Source organism: Nesoenas mayeri (assembly GCF_963082525.1).
Source record: "Nesoenas mayeri genome assembly, chromosome: 2".
NCBI lineage: Eukaryota > Metazoa > Chordata > Aves > Columbiformes > Columbidae > Nesoenas > Nesoenas mayeri.
The window spans coordinates 13,861,668-13,878,719 of NC_137543.1; the positions used below are offsets into that span (position 1 = coordinate 13,861,668).

General features: G+C 44.8%; 2 protein-coding genes across 3 annotated transcripts in view; one reads left to right on the plus strand and one right to left on the minus strand.

Annotated features, from left to right (window-relative positions):
• Positions 1–1,836: 1,836 nt before the first annotated feature.
• NTAQ1 (N-terminal glutamine amidase 1) lies at positions 1,837–13,831 on the minus strand. The gene is made up of 6 exons (XM_080339246.1): positions 13,435–13,831; positions 12,913–13,012; positions 12,309–12,359; positions 10,179–10,327; positions 9,720–9,844; positions 1,837–2,122 (listed from the first exon to the last, which is right to left on the minus strand). The coding sequence occupies exons 1-6, from the start codon at positions 13,506–13,508 to the stop codon at positions 1,989–1,991; spliced, it is 633 nt and encodes a 210-aa protein (XP_080195372.1). The 5' UTR covers positions 13,509–13,831; the 3' UTR covers positions 1,837–1,988.
• A 133-nt stretch (positions 13,832–13,964) lies between these two features.
• The window catches only part of ATAD2 (ATPase family AAA domain containing 2), a 33,450-nt gene continuing 30,362 nt past the window's right edge, over positions 13,965–17,052 (plus strand). Inside the window, exon 1 of one of the 2 annotated variants that reach the window (XM_080339244.1) lies at positions 13,965–14,336. In XM_080339244.1, coding sequence (XP_080195370.1) covers positions 14,121–14,336 — 216 coding nt within the window. In that variant the 5' untranslated portion in view covers positions 13,965–14,120. The remainder of the gene's footprint in view (positions 14,337–17,052) is intronic. The other variant, XM_080339245.1, reaches the window with a different exon arrangement.

The following is a 17,052-nucleotide window of genomic DNA, read 5'->3' on the forward strand; positions in this document are numbered from 1 at the left end:
GGGACAGTGACTGCCATGGTCCTGCTGGTATCTATGTAGACTTGAGCAGGCAAATTCCTGCTGTTGTGCACCTTCACAACCAGCCTTGACATCACTGAAGACGAGTATGCAACATCTTCACTCACTCAGAGCATTCCTGACACATCAGCCTCATGCAGAACATCCCTAGAGAAGGAAGAGCTGCCATTTCATCCAAACACCTATAAATCAAACCTTTTAGACAAGTGTATCTGGTTAAATCCATAACTGCCCCCTCTCAGGCGAGCTCTAAGCACCAGTTTATCAAGAATCCTGAATTCCATCATCTTGATCTCTTCTGGTGAAGCTGGTTCAGAGAGAGAAACTACAGATCAGCTCTCCCACTCTGCAGATGAGCACCCCAACAACTGGCCTCTGCATCGCCCATGCTGGCACCCAAGGAACCCGTGTGGTAGTAGCGTATCTGTGCAGCCAACCAGCTGTGCCACACCTGGAAACATAAAGTGCAAGTTTCTACATTTATTCAGCCCTTATGACGCAGAAAAAGAGATGTCTGGATGAAGCCAATCAATCCTACAGTCATTCAAGTCTGTCCCTGCTGTTAACATGCTGAGTAATTGAAATTAATGGAATTGATGGGAGATACAATAATAGGATATGTATATAACAGCAATATACATATAAGTATCTCTGAAGGTTTTTTGAATTTTTCTGTTTTTACAGATACAATAATCTCTTAATACTTTAACCTGCTACTGTGCTTTTCCCCACCAAGACTGAAGTACATCAGAAATGTTTGTTGTAGTCTCAGTAGGTTTCCAAGGCCTGACAGGACAAAGCCCTGGGCAGCCTGGTCTGACCTGATTTGAACAGATGGGACTAGAGAGCGCCTGACCCTCCTAACCTGAATTATCCTACCGCTCTGTGATTCCACGATATGCTAGTATGTAAAGTAGAACAGGTCCAAAAACAGAGAACTAAATACCCCATTTTAGCCTATTTCTGTAATCTCAAGTTTAGGGCCATGTGAGGCTTTGCTCCAAACCCCCACTCAACGCGGTGGCTTTCCCGGGTTCCCCTGCCAGGATGCAGCTTGGTATCACCTCCGAAGAAATTCAGCAGCAAGTGACCCTGTATGGGGGAGGCTTTATCATTCCCTTCCCCCCAGCCATATGTCCCTGTGGATTTCCTTACACCAGCAAGAGCAGCTGTCTGACCTCCTGGCAAGGCAGTTCAAGGAGATAAGAGGCAGAAAACAAAACAAAACCTTTACTTCTTTCTGTCGCTTTAGCTTCCTACCCTGGATTACCACGGGGCAGACAAATGCCAAGTGCAAGCACATGGGGGCAGGGGAGAATACGCACCCAGCATAAAAAGCAAAAGCAACTACACCTTCCAGCAACCACCAGCACTAGAACAGTTTAACTGAAACTGCAGGCATTTAACTCTCCCCTCGTACAGCACAGAAACCAAGATACTCACCTGGTTTTACATAGTGCTTGGGAGTTCAAGATCATACTGCTAAATCTATGTTCCCTTTGTGGGTCTGACCTTCAGGGCTCTGCTAAATAAGGCCTAATAGAGAAAGTTGGTGACTGAGATCCACTGTAAGTGACAGAAATCATAACATAAAGAAAATATACTGTATCTCATTTCTAAAATACAGTGACATGTAGCAATTAGAGCTACATTGTTCAGTATTTTATGCATATATTTTTCCAAAAGCTTTTCTTACAGCATGTAAGTGCTCTTTTCAATATGGGCACAGTAGATGGAAATGTGATACGCTTATGGTGGGATGTCAGCCTTTGATTTGATATTAAAAACAAGATCATTCTTACATTATCAAAATAAAAGTTTTTATTCAGTTCATGACATTTCTGATTGGGTATTCTATTTCCCCAAATATTTATTCCATGTACAGAATGTAAACCATAAATACAATGTAAGAGCAGCAAAACAAAACACACCCACTCAAAGCAGAAGCAGGGAGAACTTCTTTGTCCACTTCACTGTCCTTCCAAGGAATAGCTGTAATCAGTCTGCCTGCCAAACCGATGCACAAAGTCTGAAAGGGGGAACACTGAGCCCCATCCCACTTTGGGGTTCATGCTGATGAAATCATCCAAGTTCATCTTGGAATCTAAAAAAGGACAAGAAAACAGAAATATTTAAGTTCCTCATGCAGCTTCTGTAGCACAGGTATACATCTATCAAGAAAATGCCCCAAAACCACTCCTTGATAGTTCAGTTCAAAATAGCAAAAAGTTCATAGCACACTGAGCAGCAGTCCAGCAAGATTCTACAAGTTGCATGGTGCTACTAAAACATCTGTTTTCAGCCTCCGAAATGCTGCTTTTGCCCCTGATCCCTCTCTCTGCTCATAGCAATAATCACATTACCATATCAGTAAGCATCCCTAGTCATTAGAACCAGCATGTGTAGGAAAGAGTAAGACCTGTCCCTACAACAGCAGCCTAGAAGGGTCGAGTAGCGTCAAAGAACTGGAGTGCAAATAACAACCAACACATGGCACTGCAATGCAAGAGGTGCTTGTAGTCTCTGCACATTCACACAAATCAGGTTACACATACACACAAATCAGATACTACTCCCCCATTAAGTTCTGAACCCAAGTCAGAGTCAGCTTTTGCACTGACTACAGAGGAACTAGATCAGACCAGCAAAGCTGGAAGTTGCTTAATGTCTCTCAGAAGCGATCAACCCCTTAGCAAACCTACAATTTGTTATTCCCCAGGCTAAAGCATTTGCTCTGTATTTGCTTGTGCTCTCTCTCTCTCCAGCCCTGAACGTGGTCCCTGCTGTGCCCCGGCACACCGCGAGGCCAGAAAGGAGGGAACACCTGACATAAGCCGGCCCGTAGCCTAGAGGGATGCTCGGGTGAAGAAAGGCACAAACCCAGACTGGGAGCAAACACTTATTTTTCTTTGAATCCTGAACCACCGAATGAAGCCAAAGGTAGGGAAATTTTAACTGCCACAGTTTCCAGAGCACGACCGCTCTTTGCCAGGAGTTTGGTCTGCTCTGACCCCCACAGAGGGGCAGAAACCATTCTGTCCTGCTCATGGATCCCAGAGAGCTCAGTGCAAAGTGCTGGTGTGTGCTTTGGGGTTCAGGTGCCTGATAGGTCCATCTTCTGAAGCTGGCCTGGTACCAGCTTTGCTGATTCAGAACCACGCTGATCAGAGTTTTCTGATTCCTCAGCCTGGGCAGCTCTGACTACAAACACCCGTGGGCTTGTTGTTTCATGTTCTCACCGACGATCTGCACAAATAAATCTTTTTAAATGCCCATTAAAAGAAAACTGGAAGAGAATGCATTTAAAGAACAGAGTGGGAGAGCCATTGGATTTACTGTTATAGCTTTCCTGCTATATTTAAGTATTTATTTTAACATGGATGATTCATGTGCACATTTAAGGATTAAGAACCAAACAAGAGTAGGCTCTAATGAATGGATTAGAAAATCCATAGGACGGAATTTGCTTCAGCTGCAAAAAGCTTGTGTAATTAGGCTTACCATTATGGACAGCATAAGCGAGGAAGGGAAGACAACGTTTGGGAATCCCAGACCCAGGAGCCCCAGTCATAATCCAGCCCCCAAATTCCTCTGTTTGCACCACATCCACACTGCGGCACAGCTGGTGATTTGCCTAATCCCAGCTCTCACCACTTCTGAGTTCTGGCCCCAAACTCTTTTCTGATTAACCTGTTTGGGCTCTGCACGCTGAAAATCCTTACGTGCAGCCAAGCATCTCCTACTGCTGAAGTGAGTCTGGCAGAACAGGGCCAATTTCTGCTTGATTATTTGAGGATTTAAAATAGCACCAGCTCAGCCAATTTGCTGTTGTAGCTCAAGAACAATTAGCAGCGGATAACAGCTCTTGCTTGCTGGTAGGACTGGTAAGCCTGTTTTCCAATTCCCCACTTGGCTTTTCCTCCCAGATGCTTTTGTTTTCATATTAATGTGATTTTTCATGTAGTTTGAGATTTGAAAAAACAAATAATCCCCTGCTTTATGTGCACTGACCACAGTAGAATAATAATTCCATAAAACTGTTCTGTGAATGGTAAAGAAGCCCAAAGGGGATTGTTCCAACAGAGTTACAAACACAGCTGCTGTTGTTAGCAACTTGGAAGTTGCTGTCACAATGTCTGTAGGAAGTAAAATACTTTCTTAAATTCAGAAGGACTGTGGCAGAGCATAACACAGTCCATCAGAGAAGTTTAATGAAATGAAAAATTGTTTTAACAAAGCAAACAATAACATTCCTGTAAAGAGTGGATGGTTTAAGAACCGGTCGGTAGATGGCACTGAAGCAGTATGAGAGCTATCCAGAGAAAAAACATTGGGAGACCTCTCTAGTCTTACTCAGTTCAGGAGATAACAGTCTCTCTGCAGTACTCTTCTTACCCATGTGCTGTATCTGAGCGACATGCATGTTACATTAGACCTGGCAGCTTCAGGAAACAGCTCTGCAAAAATACACAAGAACACCACAAATTCCTTTCCCTGAGACAGATGAAGAGTAACAAACAGCAACATTTATGAAAGAGACATCTGGATGCCACAGTTGAAAAACCAAAAGGAATTTCTCCACAAAATCAAGGAGGAGAGTGCTTTATATAACATCTATACAAGGTCAAGAGCATCATTTTAAGACTGACATTACATTTGCAGCTGTTCTCAGGTGCTGTGGCTATTATACCAGCTTGCACTTGTGCATGCTCAGACCTCACCTTCCTCCTTGCCCAAACCCCCACACACACTGCCAATGAGACCTAGCTGGTGCATTCTGGGATTCTTGCATAATTTCATTTTTATAATCAAGTCTGACACTTTTGCCCCAAGCAGGGACAAAATAAAAGGCCCTGCACTATCAGATGACATTGTCAGCCATGACGCTTGTGGCTTCTGCCAACAGCAGTTAGAAAGCCAATGTTTCAGCCAAGCCTTGGCTTGGCTTACAGACCCTGGACTGACTGTGTGTGATAAAGGCTGCCGAAGGGCTGCGCGAGGTGGTTAGTAGGTCGAGAGAGGTTCTCCTTCCCCTCTACTCTGCCACATCTGGAATATTGTGTCCAATTCTGCGCCCCTCAGTTCCAGAAGGACAGGAAACTGCTGGAGAGGGTCCAGCATAGGGCAACAAAGATGATGAAGGGAGTGGAGCATCTCCCTTATGAGGAAAGGCTGAGGGAGCTGGGTCTCTTTAGTTTGGAGAAGAGGAGACTAAGGGGTGACCTTTTTAATGTTTATAAATATATAAAGGGTGAGTGCCACGAGGATGGAGCCAGGCTCTTCTCGGTGGCAAACAATGATAGGACAAGGGGTAATGGGATCAAGCTGGAATACAAGAGGTTCCACTTAAATTTGAGAAGAAACTTCTTCTCAGTGAGGGTGACAGACACTGGAACAGGCTGCCCAGGGGGGCTGTGGAGTCTCCTTCTCTGGAGACATTCAAGCCCGCCTGGACATGTTCCTGTGTAACCTCACCTAGGCGTTCCTGCTCCAGCAGGGAGATTGGACTGGATGATCTTTTGAGGTCCCTTCCAATCCCAAACATACTGTGAAACTGCAGACATCTGCCTGGCTAGTAGCTCACCTGTTACATAGATATGTCATACACAGTGCTGCCAGAACTTCTCAACTGTCCTATTCATGCTCTTCAAAACAAAAACAAAAATCTACCCAAACAAGTAAAACCCCATCATTTATGGCTATGAGGGATTTTAATAATAATAAAAAGAACAAAAAGCCTTTACAACACAATCCTGCCAGTGTGCTACCAAACACCTAAGGAGAACTGAAATTAAAACCAATGCTTTTCAGTGTGAGAGCCGATGCTAACAGTTGTATATAAACCGTAAGACCATCTGTTCGAGGAATTCTGAAATGCACTGTGCAAGCTGTATTTTACACTGGCTTGCCTTAAGGAGGGCTCAGCTCATCAAGACTCAAATCTCATTAATTTGCGGAGAATTAAAAGAAAACCCCAGGCTGGGCTCACCAGCCCTAGAATCACAGAATGTCAGGGATTGGAAGGGACCTCAAAAGATCATGCAGTCCAATCCCCCTGCCAGAGCAGGAACATATAGATGAGGCTACACAGGAAGGTGTCCATGATAAATCCGTGCTCCAAATCGTATCTTCTTTTTATTATTTGAAGAAAATATCGGGCCTGGCCCTGTTTTCTTTCAGCAGAGCTGCCATGGGGACAGGGCTGGCTGAGGAAGCCCCACGCACCCGGCAGGCTGGGCAGCTCCTCCTGGCACAGCAGGGGCCGGAGCGACGCCAACAAGGAACACAGAGGCCGAGCTCTGCGAAAAGGCAACAGCAGAGCCAGTTGTGAAAGGCTAATGCTTAACATATGCAGTGTGAGGTGGTTTTGTTTAGCTGGTTGGCTTGGGGTCTTTTTTTCTTAAGTAATGCTAAGATTCTCTTAAAAATAATTACCTAGTTCCAGCTTCAATTCTTTTCAACATGACCTGGAATTTATCACTTAAGATAAGCTTATTTTAAAAGGTTTATTTTGCGACCCCATGAGAAGGACAAATAGAGTTTAAGAATTATTCCTTTTGCGCTGGTAGTAGTAAAAAAAATGCTTAATGGGTTAGTGATAGAGATTCCTTAATTCAATTTGAAAAGGAATTTCATAGGCATTAACATTTCCTGGTATACTTCATAAGAAAGGATCACTGGTCCCTTTATCTTGTCCTAGCTCCACATTGGGTACTTACATTACTCTAACGATGGTCCTGTTTAACTTACAGCTGACCCAGACACTAAGGAATTTCCTTTTCTAAAGTGTTATATTCATGCTTAACAGCTGCTCTTCTCTGGAAGAGGCAATATTTTAGTACCAAAAGCAAACACTCTTGTCTTTTTAAAGTTTACTAAAAGCTTTAAAACCAAGTGGGATAAGAAGAACAGTGTATGCACATTGTAACTAATATGTTTTAACATATAGCAAATTGTATCAACACAATAGTACAGGAGTGTTGATTAAATAGCCAGAGTTCATGGGCACATTTCTTTCTAATGGCACAATGCTTGTACATTTAAAAGGAAAAAAAATTGTATTTTTTCAGTCTTCAAACACTTGTTTAACATCAAACAAGATATATAGCAAACAGAAGTAAAATAAAAACATTGTACGCTTTTGTAATCATCTTCTCAAGAGCTTAGGAATTTGGGTACTCTAAATGACAGCAAAATAATAATGATAATAATGTTCTGATCTAAATGTGCCTGACAAATAAATCGATACTAAAACAATAGGTGGTCAATTCTGTCAGACATTAAATTGCAGTCATCTCTAACATGAAATATGTAAGCAATTTAATCTTATGCAAACACAAATTAACACTGAAAGCAGACTTCTCTATCTTAGTGAAACGGCAGGGAGAAAACAGTTATCTGCAATGGAATTTGGCGTGGATGTGAACATTAATACCCCAGGCTCTGTGATGATAACAAAAGGTCTACCACCCACTTTTCCCTCAAGTTTAAAATAAGGTGCTTTTATGCCTGATAAAACTCAGACATCACCGTCTTTGAAGGAAGAGAATTACCAGTTCCACTTGTTGACTTTCTAAACCTGTATGCTGGTCTGCAGGACACGTGCTCATCTACAGAACTGCATCACTGATGCTTGGGACTTAAATTCAGCTAAAAGTCAAAGCACATGTCAGTTCCAAAGCAGTTAAACCCGGACTCTTCCCTGACTTACAGCACGGTGCACACTGAACTATGCGTTGTTAGAAGGTATCTCAAGTGAATACAGGGAAGACAAAAACTAAATCTGGAGAAACTGGTACTGAAAGAAAGATAACTTGAACTAGACATCCTAGACTTGATACAATCTATTCCTGCATACTGGAGTGAGCCCAGAAGAAAATCCATCAAGTTGTCTGGGGTTGGAGGACATGATATTCAAGGGCTGAGAGAACCGGGCCTGTTCAGTCTTAGAGAGGATGAAGGGGAGGCCTTACCATTGTCTACATCTACCTGACCAGAGGACACAAAGAAGATGGAGCCAGAGGCTTCTTGGAGTGGCCTGGTGACAGGGTAAGCAGCAAAAAAAGCAAGGTGAAACATGGGAGATTCTGATGACAGAATTGTGGAAATGATTATCCGGATATTGTTGAGGCTACCAACTTAGATTTTATTTTATTTTTTCTTTTTTAACAATGATAGTTGTCAAATATTGGAACAGATTGCCCAGAAATCTGGTGGTATCTCCATTGCTGGAGGTGTTCAAGACTAGACTGAGCCCTAAGGAACCCCAGTTTTGAGCAGGTGTTGGACTGGATGACCTCTGGATATTTCTTTCAGCATGGCAAGGCACAGAGCAAGGAAATAAAGCATAAGAGGAACGATGTCTCCGCTATCTACCAACATCACAGAGACAATCTGGAGGTTGGTTGAGACCATGTGGCTGCTGCTCATCAGTGAGGTGAAGCTCAGCCAAGCAAGATGTAAGGGTAGAGTTCCAGGGTCTGTAGCTATGGGTTTCCACAAGAAAAACATCCTAAGCATGGAGAAGGCTCCAGCTAACAGTGAACTGTGAACTGCAGTTCCAGCCTTCTCCACTCGCTGTACTACCTTTGTATAAAACTTCACTGGAGATAAGGACCAAGCTATAGAATTTAAGGTGCTTCATAGCCTGGATTGTCCAGAAAACACCTAAAGCTTCACAATGAAGACTACATCTGTGCTCCTGCCCACAACTGTAATTCATTTCTGCCCTAGTGTGAAACACCAAGCTTCCTTAGTAAAGATTGAGAATTAACTTCCCAGCAACCTAAAGCCACAAGAAACTTGGACCTAAACAAAAAACATGTTCCTTTAACCCTGTCTTCTCTAACATAAACACATAGCAGTACTGCATTATTAATAAAAAAGCAACAAAACCATACATGCAGAGCAATAACATGAAAACTCTTTCAAAGCAAAACTTCACCTCACTTTTCTCCATCTGGGAAGAAAGCAAGAGAACAAACGAACACATGGCTAATGTTAGCCAGCTTGCCAAGCATATGATTAGAATTATAAGCTGAAATGTTGTATGATAAGAATAGTTTAAGCAGCTCTACAGAATAGAAGAGATGGCAAGCCTTCACTGCCCTGCTTGGCCCAGAGGCCATTATCTATAGGAGCACTCAAAGAGGCCTAAGGCTCAGGGAAAAACTTGCTGAGCTGCCAGTTTGCCTGAAAGTGTCCTCAGGTCCATTCACCTGGTGGCGAAACATCAAACAACTTGTGCAGACAAATTCTGCACACTGAGCAGAGCCTAAAAACTTCCTCTTGTCAAAACAACCTGTGCTGGCAGGATGGGACCTGCCAGCAAAAGTGTGGTATAATCAGCATGTTAAACCTTCATTTTGTGACCCTAAGCAAATTATTATACTCAGTCTCTTTGCTTCAGTTCCCTGCTGTAAGAAAATAACAGTATTACTTACCTCTCCTCCTCTGCTCAGTTTAAGAAGATCAGTAATTAACGCTTGGTAATGGTTAATGCCAGGAGGCATGCTAGGCTTTACATGTTCAGAAATGGAAGTGCCAAAGTCTTCATAGCCCTATTTCTTTTCTATATGAAATAATAAGCTAGCTGGATGTGCTTCTGGACACATGTTATGGAAGTGTATTTATTTCTTGTGTGCATCTTCGACTCTGTCATTCAACAGTATAAGCAGGAAAAAGGAGCTCTGGCAGCTTACCTGCAGTTTGAATGCACGGGTATGAAGGAGGAGGTTTCTGCCATTTCCCATGTGCATCCTTCATATGAGATCTGTCTGAAGCAAACGTCATCAGGTACAAATCTGCTCGAATCATTCTGATTTTCCTAAGTAATAATGCAAAAGTATCAAAAGATGTGCGTACACAATACCACGTTAGTCACTTAGAACAAGAGCCCCTTCTCCCATCAAGGAGCGTTAATTTCATTAAATACATAAATCAGCAATATCATGCCAAGCAGTTAACTAGTTAACAAGAAAACTACAGTAGGAAGTAAAAGGGCATTTTATGATTAAGGTAAGGAGCTTTAAAAAAATAATGCAGTACATTTATTGACTGGAATATAGCAAAAAACTTCTGTCACTATGCACCCACAAAGAGAACTTCAGCTTCCATTTGATGAAATAACATTCACGGTCTTTTGTCTTTTATGTTGTCACCTGTGAAATTCTGGACGAAGGCCGTTGTCCAGCCTAAAAGCCTCCACACTGTACAGGTCAAAAGGACAAGGAAACGGCAACACTGTGTCAAGATCATAAATGAAGTTCTGTTCCCCACTGGAAACATGAAGTAGAATAACATGGTAGTCCTGGAAGGAAGAGTAATTGTCATTATTAAACGGCTGTTAAGGAGAAAGTGGCAAAGAGAATGGGAAAAAAAAGCTTCCTAAACGTAGAAGGTACAGAACAAAACGTAGAAGCTGCTTTCTGGCCTTGAAGTATTAAGCCTGTAACATTTCTGGCAGCAGGACAGAGATTTCCTAATGTCTGTCTCGCCCACTGCGCCTTTCAGAAGCCTTGGTATCCTCCCTCTCCCTTTGCAGCCTCCTTTGGTTTAAGCCTGGACAGCTAAAGTGTGCGCTGCTCCTAAAAGAACAGCAAATCTCTCACGTCCAACACCAAAATGCAAACGCTTAGTAGGGTAAGCATTTTTGGCTAAGACCCAGTCCTAAATAAAAGCTCACAACAATATATTATATGATAGCTTAACATTAAAACCACCTAGTGATGTCTTCTACTAAGGGATGTTGTACCTGTGGCAGTAACGTGGCCTGTGAGTGCTGCGAGTTTGGCTGCCAGAAGCAGCTGAAAACGCACGAAACAGCTCAGATCAAGAGGATTGTAGGATTAAGACGAATTCTTGTAGTAGCTCTTGAAGCTGGGAAAACACATCTATGGGTACTAAATCACACTTTTTCAAGGTAACTATTTTGTCCTGACACCTGGGTTCTGAGGTGCAGTTTTATTCCTTAACTGGTAAGAAATACAGGTGTGGTGGAGCTTCAGAGAAACTGGAGTTACTTATGTTAGGTGACAGGTACGTACACTGCTGTTTTCCAAAATTCAATCGAAGGTAGCTGTCAAAAACTTACTAAAGCTTACATTAAATCCACTCACAACAAAAAAGTTTGAAGAACTGTCTTTTGGCACTTTAAATATTAAACAAAACCATAAAGGGACTGGAATGAAAAAGATCTTGGGTAAGTTATTTTGCTGGATCAATGTATTATACATACACAACAATATTCAGAAGAATCTGTAACAGAGTGTAAGAAAAATTAACTACCAGCTTTACATATCCTACCGTCCACTGAAACAAAGTTTAAACATCTTTCAATCCATTATTTTTTATGAGAAATCCACATCCTGTAGTGGCCTTTCCTGACTCTCCTATTCCTTTTTATATCATCTTTGTAACGCTTGGATCTCTTTTTAAACTACACCTTTTCTGTACCATAGATATAGCAATAATTTGGGAGTGAATTAATGATTCAGAAAGTACAGAACTTCAGAGGTTTGCAGATTATTTTGCAGAATTTCCCACAAGAAACAGAATTTTTTCCATGCCGGATAACTTAAAGAACTCTGTAATGACACATATTCAAAAGGAATTCTGTATTGGCAATTACTGATTAATTCATCATTAATTGATCAAATGACACTCCGAAGCCACCATTTATGGGTCAGTTTAATTGCTGACACCTGAATACACATATTGCTTTTTTTTTTTATCATCTGTCAGGCCTACACAGATATTTCCATCTCTTTATAAGTACAGACATCTACTCATTATTCTACAGAGTTGGTAGCTTCAACAATATCCAGATAATTTTCACTAATCTGTTATGTACTTTTACAAACGTTAAAGTTTGTCATCTGTAGATTTTACTGACTGTCTCACTGTTAATTTACTATGAATGGTAATGAGGAGCACCAGATTTACGCTCTTTGTAAATCTGATGTAAAAGGACAACAAATAATATAAAGCTATAGAATGGCTGAGGTTGGAAGGCACTTCTGGAGGTCATTTGCTCAAGAAGGGACATCGAGAGCCAGCTGACAGGGACTGTATCCAGACAGCTTTTGAATAGCTCCAAGGATGGAGACTCCACAACTCCTCTGGAAAACATGCTCCAGTGCTCTGTCACCCTCATAGTAAAAAAGTGGGGTTTTATGTTTTGATGGAACATAAATGTAGCAGTTTGTTACAGTGAGGATGGCTGACACTGCTCATGTCTGATCTTGCAGTTATCAACTACAAAGTTACTGAGAGGGAACAGAATGTCTTACCCAGACAACAGGCTCATCTCCATGTCCTGATTTCTGCTTCCAGAGTGGAATCTGAAAGTCATAAGTGAACAAATCTGAAGTGAATAAAGCCTTTCAGATTAATCTCAGGTTAACTGGTTAGTTTGTTGCTACCTTACCCCCTTCATCATCTTAACATCTGTGCTGCAGTCAGAAAACTTTATTTAGTTTCTGCCTTTCAGAAGCATGAGGTTTGAGATACTATCTCAGACCACATAACGTAATCTTACACCTAAAGTGACAAATTACAGGAAGGAATTACCCCTACAGCTCATAGGGACATCATGTCTCTTTGTATGGTCCTGAATGCATCAGATAACTCAAAGATCTCCTGTGCTGTGGTTTGCACACCTATCAGCCAAAAGGAACTACAAGAGGGTTTTGGAGCACGTCTCACAGGTTGGGCTGCAGCCTAAAGGCTGCACCAGCATCTCACCTACGCTGGGCTGTGGTTAAAATGCCTGGGCTTATGTCTCACCTACGTTGGTCTGTGGTCTAAAGACCTGTGCCCACATCTCACCTACGCTGGGCTGCAGTCTGAAGGCCTGAACCTCTCCATAGCGGCACTCGGATTGCATCAACTCACCATCCTCCTGTCATTGGATATGAAAACAGCATAAAATTCTTCTAAAGGGTATTGATCTCGACTCCTGATGTAGTCACAAAGTTTCCAAACGTTCTCTTCACTGCAAAACACAATAACTGATTATTTTTTTCCCCTTCATTTCTAGTGAACCGAGGCGAGCCAAGAGGCGATGGCTGCTGGATGGTGCCCAGCAGCAACTCCAGTTCACGGACTGGAACCACAGAACCATTTTGGTTGGAAAAGACCCTCAAGATCATCCAGTCCAACCGCTAAACGCAACACTGGCACTAAACCACGTCCCTCAGAACCTCATCTATGGGTTTTTTAAACTCCTCCAAGGATGGTGACTGCACCGCTTCCCTGGGCAGCCTGTTCAGTGCCTGACAGCCCTTTCTGGGAACAGATTGTTCCCAATGACCAGCCCAACCCTCCCCTGGCGCAGGGGGACACGGGTCCCACGGGTCCCACATGTCCCACGGGTCCCGCAGCCCCTCCCGGCCGCCCCCGCCCCGCGGCCCTTACCAGTAGCAGCTGGTGTAGGCGCAGGCGGGGCGGGGCGGCACCGCCACCTCGTAGGCGGCCGCCGGCCGCGCCATGACCGGCCCGGGCGGGGGTGGGGACGGCGCAGGAAGTGCCGGCGCGGCGGGAGCCACCGGCTACGCCTTCCCCGAGGAAACGCGGCCGCGCGGCGGGGCCGCCATCCCGGCTGACCTCGGGCGCTCCCTGGGCACGGCCGGAGCAGCGTTAGGGCTGCGGGACGCGCAGCACCTCCCAGCCGGGGATTGCCTGCGGAGGGGCACAAGTCCGCACACCGCCGCGGTGCGGGGAGTCTCCTTTAAGCGCGGAGAGTCTCCTTTAAGGCCGGCGGCCCCGCCCCCTGCCGGCGGGAAGCGGAGGAGGGGCGGGCTCAGCGCGCGCCGCCGAGCCAATCCCGCGCCGGCAAGGCAGCCTGCTCCAACTTCTACGCGCCAAAAATATCGAACGGACGCAGAGCGGTGCGTGTCCCTCCGCCGGCCTGGGCCGGGACTAGCTGCCGGAGGGACCAGCGGCCGCGGAGAGCCGGGGGGCGGAGCGCGCGGCGGGCGGAAGGAAGGGAGGCGGAGGGATCCGGGGGAAGGCGGAGCGCAAAGGGCGCGCGGGCTGCGGCGGCTGGAGCGGACGCGGTGCCTGTCCCGCTGCTCGTCTCTGTCCCGGTTCCTCTTGCTCCCATGGTGGTCCTGAGGGGCAGCGCCGCCCGCCCGCCCAGCCCCGAGGCCCGGGACGGCCGCCGTCGGCCCCGCTTCGACATCATGGATTCCAGCTCCGAGTTCATCTCCCTGGAGCCCCCCACGCTCAGCAGCCGCCGCATATGGACGCGCTCCGGAGCTGCCGCGGCCGCCGCCAGGGCCGCGGGATCCAGGGGGACCAGGAGAGCCAACGAGGCCGTGAGTACCGGGGAGGAGAGCGTGTGGAGCGGGACCCGGCCCCGCGGGGCCTCGGCCCGGCCGGGCGGGCGCTGGGCCGTGGGCCCGGGGAGGCGCCTGCTGGCCGCTCGGAGGCGGGGTCCCGGTGCCGGCCGGGAGGAGCCGGGGAAGCCGCGTCCCCGCGGAGCAGCACAGGAGGCCGGGGACACCTGGAGGGAAACCCGAGAAACGTGAGGACTCAGGCTGCGGGGCCGCGGGTGAAGAAGCGGCCGGGGCCCCTCTCTGCAGCCCCGCCACCCGTTCGCGGTGGCCCCGCAGCTAAAGGGGCTTCGGTACAACCGGGGGAGCGGTGACAACGTGGGGAGAGACAGGCCCAGGGGCGCCCGCAGCCCGCGGAATATAAACTTTCTACGTTGACTTGCGGTTTGCTGTGTTATCGACGTTTACCACTTACCACTTTACTTTGGTTAAATTTGTTACCTAAAAAGTTATCTTAAAAACGTCTTGGAGACTGCTTTACTTTAATTGTGGTAAGCCTCGTGGAGAGAGCGCTCGCTGTTTTGATGACGGAAATGTATCAAAACCAGCGCTCGGCACACAATATGTGTGACCTGTAACTGTGTTCTAGCTGGCCTGAAGTGCCTGTGAAATGCTCCTCAGTCAAGTGTATTACAGGTACTGCTTTAGATGCTTTAAAAGCAAAGCTCTGTTTAGTAATCAGAACTAATTTATACTTAATTAAGGTACTTACGTATGTAACGTAATGGTGGAAATTCTACTTAAGCTTTTTATGATTTTAATCACCTCTAGTAGAAAAGAGGCAATTTAGATGATTATAAAGAATGTTAAGTAGTCCATGCTATCTGCATCTCAGTGTTGCTCCGTTAATAACTGCAACATTTCACTTTGAGAATTTCATTGTTTCTAATGTAACCTTCAAAAGCTAAAACTCTTCTGTGCTTTTTCCAAGTCAGGCTCTTCTCAGCAGGGTGTCCTGTATTCCGTGACAAATACAGGCAGAGCAGATCCAGCTCAGAAGTGGTCTGCTCTTCAGGGGAGCCCTGCCTTGGAGTGGACTCTGTTTCCTTCCACTAGAACTCTTTCAGGGCTCTTAGTTGTATGGATTAATTTTCATTATTTTCAAGACTACTGAACTAAGAAGGAAGAAATCCTTGGGGCAGTAGATTTGTTTGTTTGGTTTTGTCGTCTTTGTTTTGTTTTCTTTACAAACATTCATGGCATTGGCTTAAAGATCGCTGCTTTGCTTTTGCAGTCTGCACTACAAAGAGTTGTCAGAGGCTACAGGGAGTTCAGCTGCCTGTTGCACACAGGCTGTGCCAAGTCAGGCAGATAAAGCAGCTGGCACGAGTCTTCAGTGTGGAGAACTGGAATGAGGAAGCTAAATGTAAACTTTTCACTGAAAGCAAAGCAGAATCTTCATTACGAAACTTTGGTTTGCTTTTCTTTTTTTTTCTTTTCTCCCAGACCTTTCCCATGCTTTGAGCCGTGGAGTCATTCTTATTTCATCTGTAGAATGTCTGGGCTTTGCTGGAGCTTTCAAACTGCAGAGACAATGCAGAAATGCCTGAGATGACAGACATGATGATGGGTGCATGTTCAAGTCCTCATGCCTCTTTCGTATCTTGTTGATGTGCAAGGACTTGGTGGTGACAGCTTTTGCAGTTTTTCTGATATCAGCACACAATTTTTCTGTAATTATTTAGCTTATTTCATCCATAGAGAGTAAGCATGTGGCAGAAAGCCTAAGGTAAACCAGCATCTAATGGATTTATTCTCTTCCAAGTTCCCAGTCCCAAGGCGTCCCATGTCAGGTGTAGAGCGGTTACTGTCCCTCCAGAAGCTGTGTCTGCAGGTCTGGTGTAATTCCCCAGGCTGAACAAGGTTGTTGTCCAGTGACCTGTATTTGAGGGCGGTGTGCTCCAGAGTTCCCCTTGTCTGGGCAAGGTGGAAACTGGCACTTTTCCAGGCTAAGCCTTCAGACTTATCTGCATAGGGAGCTCAGCACCAGAGCTCACAGCCTTGTGAGCTCGTTTATCTGTTCTGATAGTGCTTCAACATAGTTACTTCCTCAGAGATACCGGATAGGCAAACACAGTTTTTGTAAAAAGACTTTCTAGAAACAATTGAGAAAAGTAACAAAATATGAAATGTTTTCAAAATTTAAAATACAAAATTCTCTCCTCCAGTTGCCTCATCTTTTCAGGTTAGCCGTTTACTTTTACTGAATTTCGCTTCTTGAGCCTGATTAGGTTGATAAGAGTTAGTTATTCTTGCTCTGCTCGCAGCTTCCTGGAGTTAACCTAATGGTCCTTGGTGTCTGCCACCTCAGCAAACTGGGATGTTTTCCTGCTAATGGAGGGCCGTCAGAATTAGCAATATACCAAGTTTGCAATATACCGGGTTTGCCCCTGTCCTAATTTGAGCCAAGATTGAGGTAAAAGGGCAGTACAGAGGATAATGAATATCACAAGTATCATATTATGAACATTGCATTAAAAATACTTTTAAAATGGCAAACAAGTACATAAGTACACACAGAAAGATTTCTCAGGTCATTATACTGTTTATTTTCTAATATCTGTGCTGACATTCTATAAGCGTTTGTTCTTTTTTCAGTCTGGGATTTGGCCCAGAGATTTGTGAAGCATGTTGTTGCAGTCATCTTATAAATGATATGGCAAACCTTTGAGATTTCTCCCAAGGAATATTTACTTCT

What these genes read in the sequence shown, in the direction of transcription:
- NTAQ1 (XM_080339246.1), bottom strand. Translation starts at nt 13,508, where the DNA reads ATGGCGCGGCCGGCGGCCGCCTACGAGGTGGCGGTGCCGCCCCGCCCC. An exon ending in TATCCAATGACAGGAGGATG is followed by an intron (nt 12,360 to 12,912) that starts GTGAGTTGATGC and finishes TATGACTTTCAG; the next exon opens with ATTCCACTCTGGAAGCAGAA. An exon ending in CTTCGTCCAGAATTTCACAG is followed by an intron (nt 9,845 to 10,178) that starts GTGACAACATAA and finishes ATTATTACTTAG; the next exon opens with GAAAATCAGAATGATTCGAG.